At 39.7% G+C, this 14,359-nt stretch overlaps 1 protein-coding gene across 50 annotated transcripts in view; it reads left to right on the forward strand.

The window, feature by feature from the left end:
• Window positions 1-853: 853 nt before the first annotated feature.
• The window catches only part of ABI3BP (ABI family member 3 binding protein), a 237,934-nt gene continuing 224,428 nt past the window's right edge, over window positions 854-14,359 (forward strand). For all 50 annotated transcript variants that reach the window (XM_072966334.1, XM_072966368.1, XM_072966340.1 and 47 more), the window contains exon 1: window positions 854-1,021. In XM_072966334.1, the coding sequence (XP_072822435.1) occupies window positions 943-1,021 (79 nt within the window). In that variant the 5' untranslated portion in view covers window positions 854-942. The remainder of the gene's footprint in view (window positions 1,022-14,359) is intronic.

Consider the following 14,359-nt stretch of genomic DNA (forward strand, 5'->3'; position numbering starts at 1 on the left):
CCATGTTAATGAGATCTAGATGGAGAAATTTGTTCAAAGGCACATAGCATCCAAATTAACACCCAGTCACCTCTATTCCAAGCCCATCCAAATTATTACCCATGAGAACACACTAGCTTGATCAGGGCACCTAACCTCTCTGAGGCTTAGTTTTCCTCACTGGTGAAGTGGGGATCACTGTGTAAGACCTCCTGTGTAGTTGCTGTGAGGACTAAACTGCAGTAATGTAGATAAAGACACTCTCACAGAACCTGTCCCAGGGCTGGGGATGGACGAGTGACAGTGGTTTCTCTCTACCTCCACATCTGTATCTGCAGACTATCTGTATGTATATATCTGTGCGTATCTATGTGTGCACATATGTATTATATACAATGAATAGTTTGGAGCCAATGACTTACTCTTAAAAGTTTCTCATGGTATTGGAACTTCAGAACGGCTCAAAGTGAATTTTTATGCGTTTACTCCCATTTGAAAGAAGAACTGGATTGGTTTACTAGATAATTAAAAACAGTGTCCTTCCTAATAAGGTTTCATTTTATATTTTTAACATTCCAATGGTTTTAAGCCTGTCTTTTCTGGAGTTGTAAAAATAGTCCATCAGATGTTTCAAAATTACCTAAATCCTTTTACTTTCACAAATAGAAATTGGCTGTAATTTAATTTATATATCACAGAGGGAAGAGAAGAGACAGACAGTTAGAACCTAGCAGGAAATGTGATGATATGTTTTTGCTGTTGTGCTTTTTTTTTTCTTTTTCTTTTTGGTGTGTGTGGGAAAGGGTGTGATGTCATTTTGTCTCCACCCCCTGTGAGTAAGCCCACAGCACAGCTAAGTGCAGCCGCCCGCCTCTGTCACTGGGAGACCGTCCACTTAAATGCAGCTCCAGGGTTGCAGGACACCCACCAGCATCACTCCCCGTGTGAGGTGGCAAATGCAACATGCTGTCCAGCCTGGGGTGTCTACTCCTCTGTGGAAGTATTGCACTAGCCCTGGGAAATGCACAGAAATTGCCAAAAGGCAAGTAGCTCTGATGTTTTGTGTTTTAAAACTAATCTTTAAGAGAGACTAGTTTTTAAATGTTGATGTTACATGTGATCTGCTTTACCAGGTGGGGGGAACAGAATTATTCTCGGAGGATCAAAGTTCAAAGGTGTGGAGAGATAGCTTAAACTTTTCCTTTCTTCCCCCACCTCTGCTATTTACTTTTCAAGTGGGTCTCTTTGTTGCGAAAATGAAAACCAACTTACTGGGTTTAGCAGTTGTGCACTATAGATTGAATGGTATTGTTTCAGATGTTTGTAAATTGAATCATACTGTATAGATGGGTGTTGTAGTCTGTTGAAAAGTGTTGTTTGGTGCTTTTATCCCCCTCCTCAGAGACTAAACGAGTGGTAGCTTAAGGCTTAAAAGAAGCTAATTTGAAACCTTGAATCTATTGTGTAAACCTCACACATACCTGCTAACTTGGAGGCTGAAGGGTTCTAGGCAGGGCGCACCGAAGTATGGTCATGTGCTGATTTGTAGGCACTTCTCTCCCGCAGAGTTTGGAAGAGGGATTAATTTGATGGACACGACACTCCCCCTTTTCCTGGCTAAATTGCTCTCATTTTAGTGTTGGTATTTTGTTTATAAATGTCATCAGAAGAAAATTAAAATTTCTTAATTTAGGCCCTAAGAACAATCTCTTGAGCCCATCAGCACCCAAAGGAGAACTTGCCTCTCTCGGATCTTTGAACAGAATGTTGCATGTATTTTTTTGTTCTTTTGCTAAGACACTTTTCTAAGCCAACTTCAGGTCTGTGAAGGCTTTTTATGGTTGCAGGCTGCTGTAGTCAGCAGGATTATGAAAAACAGGCTGGAACTTACCGTGCAGTTTTGATGGGAAATATCGGAGGCATTTCAGAGCTGCAGGCTTGTCAAAAACCTGGTGTGCATAGGGTCAGAAAGAAAGATTGTTCGTGTCACAATATCCAAAAGATCCTGCTAGGTGCTCCCTCTGCATAGTTTGCTCCAAGATCATCTTGTCCCAAGTGAAAACTGTTCTCTCCTCCATGTGTTAAGTGAAACTTGAATCCAGAGTGTGAAGGCTGAAGGGTTTGGCTAGCTGATATTTCACATGATGATATAAAAAGCAATAAAAAAAAAAAAGGCTGAGTAAACCTCCTCTACTCTAATAAGATAATTATGCAAAAAAATGCACACTATTAGATCTTTTGCTTCTATCAAGAATTTTGTTTCTTGATCATAGTAAAAGTGTTCAAATAACTCAATAATGAGCCACAGCTATTGAGAATTAATTCTTCCCACCACTGCAATATTTAACAAGGACCCACCATCTGAGAGAAGTCTGGAGGTTCTCTCAGACTTAGTATCTACAGATGGTTTCATTTTGCCTCATATTTACTGTGTACAGATGATAGCCTTAATTTTGTTACTGCAGACTTCTGCAAATTCCAAATGCTTTGATTATCGTGTTGCAATCATTAGATACAAATCTCTTGACACAAGTTCCCTTTATTTGTTCTGGTGAAAAAAAAAATGAAGTTGTCAAATAGAGCCCTCAAACTTTTGTCTTGTTCATTGCACTTTAATCTGAAGTATTTCCATCCAGATTTCTTTTGCAATTAAAAAAACCATAGGTTTAATAATTTGGAAGAAAAAAAACCCCAACCCTGTCACATTAAAATAATTATGCCATAAAATAAGTGTCAAATCTCCTTGTCTCTAAGGCTATCTTTTTTTCTTTCATGGAAGGTACTGAGGAACTTTCTTTTAGCTGAAGTCGCTTTCTTAAACTGCATTCCAGGAATAGGTATATGTCCTCAGAAGAGGTCTGGGCTAGGCGTCTGTCTCTCCTCCCGTCAGTTACTTGGGGGAGCATTCATGTTTTTTTCTGTTTCGGGGAAGTCACAACAGGCTTTAGAACTTGACAGGCTCTGAAAATTTCTCTGTAGAGGAACTTATCTCACTTTTTAAACACATTGTTTCCCAAACTCATTTGACTAAGAATCCTTTTTCTAGTGGAATAGCTATCATATCTTGCCAGGGGCTTATCTTTCACAGAGCACATTTGGGGAAATACTGAACTAAATTAGAGAAAAAGAGATGAAAGGTTTTTCTGAGGGTGGGTATAAATGAGTGGTAGAGTGCGTGCTTAGCATGCACGAGGTCGTGGGTTCAATCCCCAGTACTTCCATTAAAAAGTAAATAAATAAACCTAATTACCTCCCCACTGCAAAATTTAATAAATTAAAAAAAAAAGTTTGCTTTTCTTTTTCCTTCCTACTTTAGAGTTAGTTAAATATCATTTGTCATTTAAGACGAGGATAGAATTTTGGAGCCAGAAAGGACAAATGGTCACCTCGTCTAGTGGTTCCAAGAACTTTGGATTTATGGACTCATAAAAATGCACGTATATTTTTAATATTAGGTTTCCATTATAGAGGATATACGTGAATTATGCCATGTGCGAATGTTCAAAGGAGGGGAAATTCTACATTGCTCATAAAAGCTAGCCAATGCAACAGATTTATAAAACAAATCAATTTATACAAATAAGTCCATTGTTTTTATTTTTCTAATTTCATGACAGATTAATGAAACCCCCATAATAAGCCAATATTTGGGAAACACCGACCAACGTAATCATTTATTTTACAAATGAAGACAACCTAAGGCAGAGAGATTTAGTTAACTTCCCCACATTGATGACAGAGCCAGGATGTGGATCCCAGGTTCCTGACTTGAAATCTGTGTTCTGCCCTGTTTTGAACTAAATCTTAGGAGTTATGTTCTGGAGTAAACATGTGAATGCTACCCTTCCCTTGAATAAAATGGTTTCTTGTAAAGATCATAAACATTATCTTGTAAAGATCATAAACATTATCTTAATCTTCACGTTTTCCACAGAACATATCTACTCCGTGTGTGTGTGTGTGTGTGTGTGTGTGTGTGTGTGTAGTTGATCAACATAGCTAGCTATTTATATGAAAAGGAAATTTTTTCTCAAGAAATCTCTTGTTACATGTCTCACACCTATTTGCATACATAACCACATACTTTGGTACAGAAAACAAGATCCTGGAAGAGTCTTTCTTACTTTTTAAAAGTTTAGTATAAAGTTTTAACAATTGTTAATGAACTTCTCCTCCCTACCCCTTCATGACTATGTTCTTTGGCAAATCAATTACCTTTGCTAAGCCTCAGTTTTCTCATCTGTAAAATGGAAATCATGATAACTCTCTCATTGCATATGAGGATTAAATGAGATAAAAGGTGCAAAGCTTTTAGTAAAGGCTCTGACATACAACAAGTATTCGGAAAATCTTTACCGAGTCACAGAAAGGTGAGTCAATACTGAAAAAATGTGCATACCGAATAATATGTGATCTTGTGTCCAAACCATCCTGCGAACCTCTCGGAGGCTGACAAATGAAGTGGCACATTCTTGGCAAAAGGTGGGGCCCGGGAGTTAAGCATTGCTCTACAGGACAATGAGAGAAGCCCTCTACTGTCTTCCAGCCTGACCTCTCTCAACCCAGCGTTTGATTGTCAAATTCAAAGGCTGCTTTCTTCTACGGAAAGCTGCACCTTTGTCTGAAGATCAGCTTTCTGGCGGGGACTAGTAAAGCCTCCTAGAGCCTCCGGGAGAGAGCTGCTCGAACCTGTGTTTTGGGAGGAGAATTAGACCATAACACACAGGCCCTGGAGAAGAATCACCGTGTTGTTTTACACCCTCAAAAGCCCCTGTGCTCCAGCTACCTCTCAGATTCTTTATTCTTGGCACCATGGAACTGTTTTTTTTTTTTTTTTCCTCTCCTGGCATCCAGGCTGAAATAAAAACCACAGAGAACAATGTGAGGTGAAAGGAACCACAAAAGCTTCTGATGGGACATGAGGGGCCTGACACATCTCTTTGCAGAAACTCCAGTGTCCTGAAGGTTGCAGTCAGCCAGAAGGCAGAGGCTACTATTTCTAAGCAGCTCTGTCAGTCCTCCTGAGGTAGGGGTCAGGGAAGCCACAGAGGACCATTCCAGATACAAGTGGGATCTGATGGCCCCAAGGGCATGAGGCTCTTGGCTGCGATTCTTGGCCGGTGCAGAGGGAAGAGGCAGCTGGCTTTTGGCCTCAGGTCTCACCTGGCAGCGTAGAGATCTCTCATTCCAAGGATGAAACAACCCAGGCAGATGATAATAGTAACAAGAACGCTCGTAGCTATTAATAACTCTTACCATTATAATTATAGAGAACATTCTCTGAGCTCGTATTGTTTGTGGTAATTTAGGGCTAAATATTTTGAATGTGGAAAACTAGTTAAATTATTGAAGTTCCCCTATAAAGCTAGTGTTTTATAACTCTCTGTTTCCAGAGTATAAAATTGTGCTTCCGAGTATTTAAGTGGTTTGCTCAAATTCACACAGCAAGCAAGTGGCAAAAATCCATACCACTAATTTCTATGTAATTTCAGTTCCGTGCTCTACGTAAAGATATGTCAATTTGTTCAAGTAACAAACTATATTCCAGGTATATGCAGAGCACTGAGGCTGGGAAGACACGGCTTGATACGTGTCTTCAGGGAGCTCTCTGGTTGATGGAGGAGACAGGGATGTAAAGGTGTAATTACCATGGAGTGAGATCACTCTCAGATTTGGCTAAAGCAAAAGAACTTTAAGAACCAGAAGGACCCAACTCAGACTGGAGGGGTTGAAAATTACAAGAGGATAAGGTACCCAAGTCGAAGCCTGGGGGACAAATAGACACTGGGGCAAGGAGGAGGTTAGTGGAGGGTTCTTCCCAGCAGGGAAAACTGCATGGCCATAGCCCAGGCTGCCCCCAGGGGCCTGGGCTTAGCAGGTGTTAAAGTACTCAGAGGGGAAGCCAAGGCTGAGAAGTCTGCACAGGATGCAACTATGTGTCTTCCTTGCCTCCCTCTGCCTTGACTCCCCAAGTCTGGTTACAAAGTAGAAACAGAAGGTTGCCTTTGGAGTAGAGGGCTCTTGTGTCTTACTCAACTTTCCCAGCCACTCACCTGGGGTCTAGCTCTTATTCTCCATCCTCCTAACCTTACTTTGTCAAAACAAGAAGGTATTACTCCAGTGGCCCTGTTCATTTTCCCAAAGCATGGCTGACACTTGCAATGGGCCAGGGAGGGTCTCTACCATCTTAGGGCAGGGAGGTTGTGGGGAGTGCCAAGAGCTCTGGTGGGCAGGGTTCTGCTTTTATTAGAGTAATGTATATTTATATACTGGTAGGACTGTATTAAAGAGTTTACTGGGGAAAAGTGGTTTCACTGCTAAACAAAAACAAGTTTGAAAACCACAGGAGAATTATTTTAGCATCTTTTAGAGTTCTAAAAATTTTTTTGCAGTTGTATGGATTTGTCTGTTCAGGTACTGTTTATTGAGTGTCTACTAGGTAAAACTGAATGAGATCCAGCCCTTGTGATAAAAGAAATCTGTATTAGGAATGTAAAAGTTGATCAAGTATAATTTTTTGATTTTAAGACTATCATTTTTAGAATCCAGTGCTTAAAAATAAGGTTTCTCTGTGTTAATTATATGTTTACTAGTTTAGTTTAGTCTTATAGACTATGTCAGGCTATGAGATACTAAATATTAAGGAATTTTAGTCTCTTTCTCTCTCCCTCAAAAGTTAATGGGGTACAGGGTAGCACTGGAGAATAGAGTGATTCATCCATGCTGTACTGTAGAAAAGACACTTAAAATGTTTTTATAGGTTAATGTGAGTTGACAGAATAGGTGTCCAAGACAAAAGTGAGGTGTCTAACGAAAGAAGGGCCATTAAAGAGATGTAAGCCACCATTCTATCTGGCTCACCATCCTCAGAAGATTTCCCCTTTGCCTGATTCCTGATTGCTATTTATGAAAGTAGGTATAAGAGAGATCATGTTGAAAGTAAACCGATGAACTTAATAAAAGTGTACATGTAAAATTAAAAATTGATAGGATAATCTAATGTGAGACATTACTAGCATAGTAAAATAAAAAGATAAAAGTAAATAGTATCAGCCAAAGAATGAACATGGCAAAAACAGAAAACCAGTGGTTTACATACATACATTCTGTTAAAATAACATTTAAAGACGATGATAACAATTAACCATGTTACTCTGTATCAGGCTGTTTAATGCAAAGTGCTTATATAAATTATCTCATTTTAACCTGATATCTATGAAATATATATTATTATGCCCACTTCACAGATGAGGAACTAAGCCTAAGGAATATGTTAGTTATTGATTGCTGCATAACAAATTAAGACAAGCTTAGTGATGTAAAACTACACACATTTATTATTTCAGTTTTGGTGGGTGAGGCGTCTGAGTCTGCCTTAGCTGGGTTCTCCCCTTCAAGGTCTTTCACAAGATTGCCACAAAGACGTTGGCCAAGGTTCAGGTCTCATCTGAAGGCTCAAGCAAGGGAGGGCTTATTTTCTTTCTACTTTTTTTTTCAAGTTCTTTTGGCTGTTGGTAGAATTCAGTTCCTTCAGGGTCCTTGGTTTGGGGACCTCATTTCCAAACTGGCTATTGGCTAGGGGTCACCTCTGCGCTTTGCCACACTGGTCTCTCTATTATGGTCAGTGCTTCATCAAAGTGGATAAGCCCAGATGTGTGTGCAGACAAGATGGAAATCACAATCTTATGCAGCCTGGTCATAGAAGTGACAGCCCATCCCCTTCACCATAGTCTACTGGATAGAAGCAACTCCTGGGTCCTGTCACGCAGGTGGACTGCACAGAAGCAGGAGACGGGGATTACTGGGGGTTATCTTAGGGTCTACTCACCACAGATTGGCCAATAGATGCTTGAAGTCACATGGCTTGTATGTGATATAGTGGAACTATGGATACAGGAAATCAAACTCCAGAAAATATGCCAGTTTGAGCATTAACACCTCATCCAATTCCCGCAGAATTCAGTCTTTGGTGACAGGTGCCACCAGTAGGCAAACTGCCAATTTGTCTGGCACTACAGTTGGAGTTGTTTGCAGGAAATCACCGAGAGTTGAGATGAATATCGTAAGGGTACAAAGACTCAAGGTCCACACTCAGCACCCAACATGAATCTTATTTTCTGTATATAAGAGTCCAGTCGATGCCTAGAGTCCTCTGTTGATTTCCTCAGTGGTACATCAAGTGTGGTCGATCCATGTGGAACGGTATGCAAAGTAAATTCCCCCCAAATAGAAGCTTTGCTTTCCTTTTAAGACTCAGGTGTCATCATCTCTTAAACAAAAGAGATAACATAAGACAAAACACAGTTTTTCTTTAACAAAATGTGCAGATACTAAGCAGCTAACACCTGTGAAGTTGGTGATGCAGTCCTCATAAAAATATACTTCTGACATGTCACTGAGTGACTTTTCTGGCAAATGGAGGAGTTGTTATAAGGTTGAATTAAATCTGTGTTTAGAGGAAGAAAGTATACTCCTAGCAGTGGATGTGATGGTGACAACTAGATAAACTAAAGGAGCTTCTTTCAGATCGTTTTTGGTGTTAATTCCTCCATATGCTCTGGGAATCAAAACACAAAATTTAGGTTGTAGACAGAATATATTCTTTTTTTTTCCTTGATTGATTGATTGATTGATTGATACACCTTTATTGTGGTATAGTTCCTGTACAGTAAACTGTATGTATTTCAGATGTACAACTCAGTGAATTTTGATAGATGTATACACCCATGAAACCACCACCACAATCAAGATAGCTAACATTTCCATCACTCCCCAAGAGGTGAAATTTTTGAATTCCCAATTTACCCCTTCCCACCTGCTTGGTTCCCATCTGGTAACCATAAGTTTGTTCTTTATGTCTGTGAGTCTGTTTCTATTTTGTAGATAAGTTTATTTGTGTCCTTTTTTAAAAATTCCACGTATAAGTGATATATGGTTTTTTTTTTCTTTCTGGCTTACTTTACTTAGAATGACGATCTCCAGGTCCATCCATGTCCTGCAGATGGCATTGTTTTATTCTTTTTTATGGCTGAGTAGTGTTCCATCGTATAAATATGGTACAACTTCTTTATCCAGTCATCTGTTGATGGACATTTAGGTTGTTTCCATGTCTTGGCTATTGTATATAGTGCTGCTGTGAACATTGGGGTGCATGTGTCTTAACATGAACCTTGTAGAATGTTTAATACTAGAGTACTCTGTGGATTTTTTTCTCTAGCCCACAGTTTCTTCTTGTGTTGGGATGGTCCCAAAGGCCTGGAAGGTACATAAGAAGAAGGATAAACTTCAAGGTCTCAGGCTACTTTATAAAAGCTCTGTGAACAGCAAGACTGAATCAGGACATACTCTGCTGCTCAAAATTTTAGCTTGGGTTGCCCACCAAGAAGCTTCCACAGAGAGATCTTTATAGCGTGTTGTAGGTTTCCCTGATCTAACAAAACCCTGACTTATATTCCTAGTGATTTTGATAGAAATTTGAGAGTTTAAAGCTAGAATGAAGTTTTCAGGCCTTCTCAATACAGCAAGCTATAAAGTCAGCTAATGTCTCTCCCTGTGGGATTCTGTAGAAGAATGAAAAGATGTGATGACTTCATAAACTTTCATGACTTTTCTCTAATCAGAGACTCTACATTTAAAACCCATACACTAGAAAATGAGGCCAAATCCACCCACTCCAAGTGCCTTCCAGTCAGATTAGAAATTAATCTTAAAGAAAATTGGGATCTAATTCAGGCTTCATCTGAGACATAGCAATTCAGTGTTTTCTTTTAAAGTAAATTTAGCTCTGCATGCAAGTACCATAACATCTAATCTCAGTAGTTGTAACCTGCACATTAGAATAACTGAAAGTTTAAAAAAATTTCAGTCCTATTCTGCTTCCTCGCTCAGTTATGATTTAATTGGTCTGGGATGGGAGAGTTTTAAAAATTCCTCATGTGGCCCAAACTAAGAACCACTGATCTATGGGTTTTGAAAATTTGCAGTGCTTGATAAATCTTTCTGGATGAGTGCAGGGTAAAATTTAAAAGTTGCAAATGAATTATTTTGCTGTTTGAGTTTTAATATCAACTTAAAGGTGATTTTTATTTTGTGCTACTTTCTTCCTGAATTATTTGGAAAAATTTTGAGACTTCCTTCTCCAGCTACATAAGAAAATGTTTAAAATTGAGATTAACATTTGTTTTGGTGTTAGACGTAAATTCTAATGTATGCTTTTATAAATCTCAGAGGCTAGGTCTGAGTAGTTGTGGCTAATTGTGTTTTTCAGGACTGGACTTAACATTGATTTAGTCTGTCATTCAGTTAACTTAAAAAATCATCATATTAGGATTATAAGGCAGATATTTCCTGCCTTCAATGAATTTGAAATTAGTTCTGTTTAAGACTAATACAACTTGGCCACTCAAGGGCCATTTTCTTTTAGATGAAACTGTTGGTGTCTTAAATTCTTTATCCTTATGAAACAACCAAAATTTGCAGGAGTTAAGCTCTCCCACTGTGCCATGCACTAGTTTAAAGTGATATAGATGCACATAAAGAAGAAAAAAAATTCATGTCATATGTGAAGAAAAACAAAGCACCTCATAATCCCCATCAATGTAAAATACAAGAGTTAAACAAACATTCAATAAATTGCCCCTTTCAAAAGTTCCAGATTATGTGAATTGCCTATGGAAATGGTATCTTTAATTGTGCATGTTAACCATACACTCCAGCTCATCTTCTTTCTGTTTTATGTGAAGGATAATTTATGAGCACCTAGGATGAGTTATGATCTGAAAGGTCTTTGAAGTGTATTCCACCATGTCTCCAAAATGAAAGGTCTCTCCTCACTGAGTGGAGAATGGACCCCTGCTAAGATGAAGCTGGGGTACATTGCTTCCAACAAGAGACGAAAGGGCAGTTTCAGATTTCCTTTCTCGTTCAGTGCCATCCTTTGGTTTTTCCATTGTTGGCTGATAAGTAAACATTCTGGTTTTCCAAGGGCCCTGCTGAGAGTCCACTGTGCACACGTGTGTGTGTGGGCGTGCAAGCCCTAACAAGCTTTCCTTTCTGGGAGCAGCAGATTCTGTCATTGAAGGAGGGATTGGGGTGGCTGCCAAAGTCATGCTGGCAGAGAACTCTGGAATTCAATCCTGTTACAGATACGCCGGCAGGGGATACAGGACAGAGTTTCCATCTCCTTTCACTTTCCCAGATGGAGTTAAAGTGTCTCTGGCCAGTAAGTTTGGAGTAAGGGATCAGATGATCTGAAGAATGGCTCCACCCTTCCTCTCCTGGCTCATCCTCTTAAAATACCCCAATGATCCTGTTGTCACAGAATAATTCTCTAATTACCAGAACTAGAAGGAAAGTGATGCTTGCCATGTTCTGCCATTGAGGTTTACCCTAAACTATAGTTTCATGAAAATTAGAGGATTAAATATTGGAAAACAGGGCTAGTGGGTAAAGTACAGGAGTAAATGTGAGCCAGTCAAGAGTGACCTGACCTCTCTGAACATCAGATCTGCTTCCCTGCAAAAAGGGAATAATAAAAAAAATACCCATTCTATTTTTGGTTTCCATTAATAAATAATACTAGGGTGATTTTGATGGATTTTTGGCAGTAATTTTCCAAACCTAAGTAAAAAGGGATGAGAAAGACCAGCCACAATTTTGAAAACTCTACCTACCATCACAGCTAGAGAAAGATCTAGGCACTCTTGTCTCCTGGACACTTCCTGAAAAGAGGCTGAGCTCAAAGAATGCTCGGTGGCTGGGTATCAGAGTCTTGTGTGTCTGGGCCCGTGATGTGTCAGCCTCACAGTGACCCAGGGCCTGAGGAGGAGGACCAGGCACTCTGGGTTTTTTAAAACACAATTCTTGCCATCAGCAGCTCCTGTTCCCTTGTCCAGCTCTCCTGACAGGGGTTTGGAAGCTCTTTGTCAGAGAAGATTTACCTTTTATCGTGAAAGATTTGGGAGCACTTGGTCAATTTGTCCTCCACGTATGTTTGGGATGCAGTTCTGTGTGATCTGCCTCCTCCCCGATGCCTGCTGCAGTCTGTCTGGTCAGTTCTCAGGCATCAGGTTGGTCTGATCAGATGACTGATCAGTCCTCTCAGGAGACTGCTTTTTTCTCTGCCTGCCCTCGTTTTGTTCCTAATCCTCCTTTCCCTTCAGCCTCCTTCTCTCTCTCTTTCCTTTAAAATTCCCTCCTTTCCCCGTTCCCCATTCTCCCAACACCGTAAGAGCCCCCAGAATATTCTCCTGGCTTCCACCCCCCACCTCTGCTGCTGGCCGCTTTGGCCCTTGTCCTCATCTCACAGCTGACTCTTCATCTGTTTGGATTCAGCAGGACTCATCCCTTTAAAAGACAGTGCACACTTTTTATTTTTTTCAAGGCAGGAATGTCATTCTAAATGCTCCACTTAATTGAAAATATTGTGACTTCCTGCTCATTTTTCTTGGCATCAGCAAGCTTGCAAAATGCATGAACTTACATTAATCTGATAAACTCTGTGCATGTCAGGTAGGATGAACTATATCATATGTTAACACCATAGTTCATTCTTAGATGCTTTTGAACATGATGCACGTTGCTATGTGCCTTGAAGTATGGCAACAGCATACGTGTGATAAAAGCCAGATACTACAGTGTTCTTTTGTAAGGTCACTTTTCTCTTTGTTCCTGGATTTTTGTCCTGTGGAAGTTGTTGGTGTTTGATATTTTAAAGAACTTGCAGAGAACTCGGCCTTTACCAGTGGCTCGCAGTGGACCTTAAGTTCAAATGCCATGTGTCCCCTCATTTGACTGGTAGCCAACATTGCCATGAAACTGAGCTTCTGTGTCAACTGTCCTCATGAAATGTGATCCTCTAACTGGCAACTGGATCCTAGCTGCAGGCATTTCATACCATTTCCACATACCAGGCTCCCTCTTTGATCTCTGTTTCTCTGGCTCTCTTGTTCTATTTTTCTTTGCAGTCCTCAACAGACGACTTCCAAATTTTCCTCTTACTCTGACAGCCCTCCCGTTTTCTGCTCTCATGTCTTCTTCCCATTCCCATCTTTGTGCCTGGAAGACCTTCCACTTTCTATGCCATAGAAACTTGATATGTTCTCTTGGCTTGTTCAACCGTGACCCACAGTAATAAAGACTAGGGGAAGAAATATACAGACAAGTATATAAAATTGGGCTTCCAGATCCAGGTGTGTGTGCTTACACATGTATGTGCCATGCTGCACTGTTGTGCTGGTTCTCCTTGTAATACAAATCAAAAACAAATAAATATGAAAAAGATGAAAATCTGAGACTGGATAAAATTTGGTGTCATGCACCACTGATTTTTTTTCATATAACTCACATTCACTTTTCCTTATATCTTACCTTAGTGTATTACATTTGTCACTATTAAGGAACCAATATTGATACATTGTTATTAATTAGTCCATACTCTTTTCAGGTCTCAAGTTTTTTTTTAGAGGGAGAGTAGTTGTTTTTTTTTTTTTTTTTTAAAGTAGGTTCTGGGGATTGAACACAGGACCTCGTGCATGCTAAGCACATTCTCTGCCACTGAGCTATACCCTCCCCCCACCATCGATGTTTTGATTGACCAACATACTGGTATTAGTGTGGTTTAGAGTTTTCTTCTCATGCAGAACAACCTAGTTGCAAAACTCTTTATAAACAGCCTTTCACAGGAGCAAGTGATTGTTTTTGTTATCCTGTTTGGGGAACAGTAATTCAAATTAAAAATATTGATACTACAATTGTATCACCAGACTAATAAAAAATGCCCTTGAATCACTTAAAGAAGTAACAATACGTCATATTCTAGGTTAGTCAAAACTCCTTCTCCACGTACTCTTGGCAAGAAATCTCCCACAATTTTTCGCCAACATGTCAGTGCTTTCTCAAATATGTTCAGGTGCCATTCTCAGCTGTTTACAAAGAACACCATTTAGTTTTAGGCGACCCTCAATTTGCCAGCCGAATTGCATTATATAGCACTTGTTCTTAATCAGCCATTCAATCCAAGCATCTGTTTTTACTTATGTCAGAAAATTAAGACAACAAGTATTTACTGTAGTGTTTTCCAAAGTCGTCATAACCCATGGCTCACATGTCATCTGTGAGGTTTTTGTGGTGTCCCAGAAACATCCACCTCGAACACTCCTTTTCATGGCCAGAGGTTCATAGGCTGCAAAGGAACCACAAATATTAACACTAAATAAAGTCCCTGTAAATTATGTTATCAAATCATTTAAATGGCACTAAAAGCTAAGCATTAGCAGAGTTAAGATCTTCTTAGGGTTATCTCTTCCTGGGGATTTTCTTATTTCATGAGAGTGTTTGCTTCTTTAAAGGGGAGAAATATGTCCCTTCATTTATCTGCTTT

The sequence above is a fragment of the Vicugna pacos genome, chromosome 1 (assembly GCF_048564905.1).
Source record: "Vicugna pacos chromosome 1, VicPac4, whole genome shotgun sequence".
Lineage (NCBI taxonomy): Eukaryota > Metazoa > Chordata > Mammalia > Artiodactyla > Camelidae > Vicugna > Vicugna pacos.